This window comes from Cervus elaphus, chromosome 20, assembly GCF_910594005.1.
Source record: "Cervus elaphus chromosome 20, mCerEla1.1, whole genome shotgun sequence".
NCBI lineage: Eukaryota > Metazoa > Chordata > Mammalia > Artiodactyla > Cervidae > Cervus > Cervus elaphus.
This window is the reverse complement of record NC_057834.1, coordinates 121,524,305-121,527,096: the sequence shown is the minus strand read 5'-3', so window position 1 is coordinate 121,527,096 and position 2,792 is coordinate 121,524,305. Positions and strand designations below refer to the sequence as shown.

The following is a 2,792-nucleotide window of genomic DNA, read 5'->3' as shown; positions in this document are numbered from 1 at the left end:
GGACCCCCTAAGCCCGAGGCCTCGTCGCCGCCTCAGAAACGTAAGCAACACCGCCCTCCCGCCCCAAGCCGCTCTCTGCGGCGCCCGGAAGATACGTAAGGAGGCGGGGCTACGTTTTACAAACCGGACCGTGACGCGCTGCGTTTTCTCTTTCCAGCCAGCGCCGAGCGATGGGTGAGTGGCGCTCTGCTTCTGGGCCGGGATCGGGGAGCGAGCTCAATCCGGCGCCATCCTGCTTCGGGGCCCAGCCGGCAGCACGGGCGCCCGGGCCCTGGGGCCCCCGGGCACGGAACCCCCGCGAGGAGGGTGGTGCTCGGGCTTGGGCCGCCGGGACCGTTCCAGGGGCCATTCGTAGAGCCGCAGGACTCGGGGCCGCGAGCGACACCATCATGGCTGCCGGGGTCGGGACGGGAAGGGTCTGGGCTGCGTCGCACGTGCATGATGACACCTTGGAAATGCTGTGACCTCCCGACTGCGCTGTGGGGGAGCTAACCTTGGAGAGCTGAGCGTGCGGCCGCCGGCGTGGGGCGTTGGGCTGGCGGCCTCGGCTCCGGGCTCCCTGGCTCAGGCTCCCGCCCCCCACTTCCACACGCAGGCATCTCTCGGGACAACTGGCACAAGCGCCGTAAGACCGGGGGCAAGAGAAAGCCCTACCACAAGAAGCGGAAGTATGAGCTGGGACGCCCCGCTGCCAACACAAAGGTGCGTGCGGGTCCTCACCGCCCGGGAGGTCGCTTCTGCGGGGTCGGTTGAATCTGTGGGGCTCTGCGAGTTGCTGTGGGGACTAGGCGGTCTCCTCGCCTTCGCGTGTTGGGTCGATACTGAGAGATTGCATGGAGACTGCCCCCGTGTCCTAGTAGTACCTGCAAGGGCGCCCGGAGAGTGGGCTCCTCAGTGCACCGAGCCGTAATTTTCAATGTTTGGAGTCGGGCTTTCTCTCTTGGAGGTGACTGGAATGATGAAAAAGTATCCTTAGGCGTGGCTGTGGCCGTCTTGGTCACCTATGTGCCACTTGCCAATGCTAGGGCTTGTCATAGTTACACTGACTGTTACCTCCGTCGCGCCCGGGTTCCCTTCTCTGTCTTGCTTCTCCTTGATAACCTAGTTCCTGTCTCCTTGTGTTTTCTAGATTGGCCCCCGCCGCATACACACAGTCCGTGTGCGGGGAGGCAACAAGAAGTACCGGGCCTTGAGGCTGGACGTGGGGAACTTCTCCTGGGGCTCGGAGTGTGAGTGAAGCCCTGCAGGCGTGGGTGGGAACTCAGCACCTAATCCTTGTTTTCAAGCTTCAGTAAGTGCTTTTAGCAGGAAGTCCATGGCCTCGACCAAGATACTAAAGTTCTCCTGTTGAACAGCTTTGAGGTTGTGGAGACTTATCTCCAATCCTGTCCTGCCTGTTAACTCGTATAGCCTTAGGGATTGGGACTGAATCTGGAGACAGTGTGTGGGTGCCAGCCACCTCTGGAAAGATAGGTTTGTGGAAGATGAACTGTTGCTCTATGGCCCGATGGCGGCTTAGAGTTTCTCTTCTTAGGCCTTACTAGGGTGGGGATGGAAGATTGTTGGCATCAGGTTTACTTGGCTTGATTCTGGATTTCTTCTGTGAGCAGGTTGTACACGCAAGACAAGAATAATCGATGTTGTCTATAATGCATCCAACAACGAACTGGTCCGTACTAAGACGCTGGTGAAGAACTGTATTGTGCTCATCGACAGCACACCGTACCGACAGTGGTACGAGTCCCACTATGCACTGCCCCTGGGCCGCAAGAAGGGGGCCAAGCTGGTGCGTGTTTGGGGAGCAACTTCCTGTAGGGGTGCAGGGGGGGCCCAGCCTGATTCTAGCCTTCTTGTGATGAAAACTCCGTCCAGTTCTGCTACTGAAGGGAGAGAGATGAAAGCCTTTGGTGCTGAGGAAGGTGGCAGGGCTGTGGGATGTGACATTCCTGAACTAGGATTTGGCGAGCCCCCCTCTAAGCCATCTGTATTTCCTTTATTCAGACTCCTGAGGAGGAAGAGATTTTAAACAAGAAACGATCAAAGAAAATTCAGAAGAAATACGATGAGAGGAAAAAGAATGCGAAAATCAGCAGTCTTCTAGAGGAGCAGTTCCAGCAGGGCAAGCTTCTTGGTAAGATGACTTCTGCATTTAGGGGAGGAGGCATCTCAAGATGCGGTGTGCTCTCTGGGGGAGGCTAGAGAGTTCACCGGAAGGGTTTGATAACAGCACACAAGCACAAATCAGAATATTTGATCATCTGGTTAGTTTGAAGCGGAAATGGAAGATAGTGGGCAAAGCCCATAGGCCTGAGCTTGGTCTAGGCCTCTTGAGTTTGAGGAGTAGCTTGAGAAGTCTGTGTCCAGGCTGAGGGGATTGTCTCAGTGATGAAAACTTTGTCCAGTTCTGCTACTGACTTTCAAAGTGATGATAAAGTACATCTGAGGAGACATCGGGCTTCGTGTCTGCCCCCAGGATACCTGGACTAATGTGGGCACTTAAGGGGGTGCATAGGTGTGGATAAGGCCACAGTGTCATTTTGCTGAGGACCACATACTCTCTTGCAGCATGCATCGCTTCAAGACCAGGCCAGTGTGGCCGAGCAGACGGCTATGTGCTAGAGGGAAAAGAGCTCGAGTTCTATCTGAGGAAGATCAAGGCCCGGAAAGGCAAATAAACCCTCTTCCCTCCTGTCTTAGCTCATCTAATAAAGGCGTATACTGTTCTATGCCGTGTTCATGTTCTGAGAATACTTCATTGTTTGGCACACTATAGAATGCCCCAACTCCGCCTG

At 55.8% G+C, this 2,792-nt stretch overlaps 1 protein-coding gene and 4 non-coding genes across 5 annotated transcripts; all 5 read left to right on the top strand.

The window, feature by feature from the left end:
• The first annotated feature begins 43 nt into the window (after positions 1-43).
• RPS8 (ribosomal protein S8) lies at positions 44-2,733 on the top strand. The gene is made up of 6 exons (XM_043876796.1): positions 44-174; positions 596-702; positions 1,130-1,229; positions 1,611-1,786; positions 2,002-2,131; positions 2,566-2,733. The coding sequence occupies exons 1-6, from the start codon at positions 171-173 to the stop codon at positions 2,673-2,675; spliced, it is 627 nt and encodes a 208-aa protein (XP_043732731.1). The 5' UTR covers positions 44-170; the 3' UTR covers positions 2,676-2,733.
• Positions 434-513, top strand: LOC122678536. The gene has a single exon (XR_006336195.1). It is a non-coding gene; the product is annotated as a small nucleolar RNA SNORD55/SNORD39 (small nucleolar RNA).
• Positions 949-1,052, top strand: LOC122678540. The gene has a single exon (XR_006336198.1). It is a non-coding gene; the product is annotated as a small nucleolar RNA SNORD46 (small nucleolar RNA).
• On the top strand, positions 1,849-1,918 carry LOC122678539. Its single transcript, XR_006336197.1, has one exon. It is a non-coding gene; the product is annotated as a small nucleolar RNA SNORD38 (small nucleolar RNA).
• LOC122678538 lies at positions 2,378-2,448 on the top strand. Its single transcript, XR_006336196.1, has one exon. It is a non-coding gene; the product is annotated as a small nucleolar RNA SNORD38 (small nucleolar RNA).
• Positions 2,734-2,792: the final 59 nt, after the last annotated feature.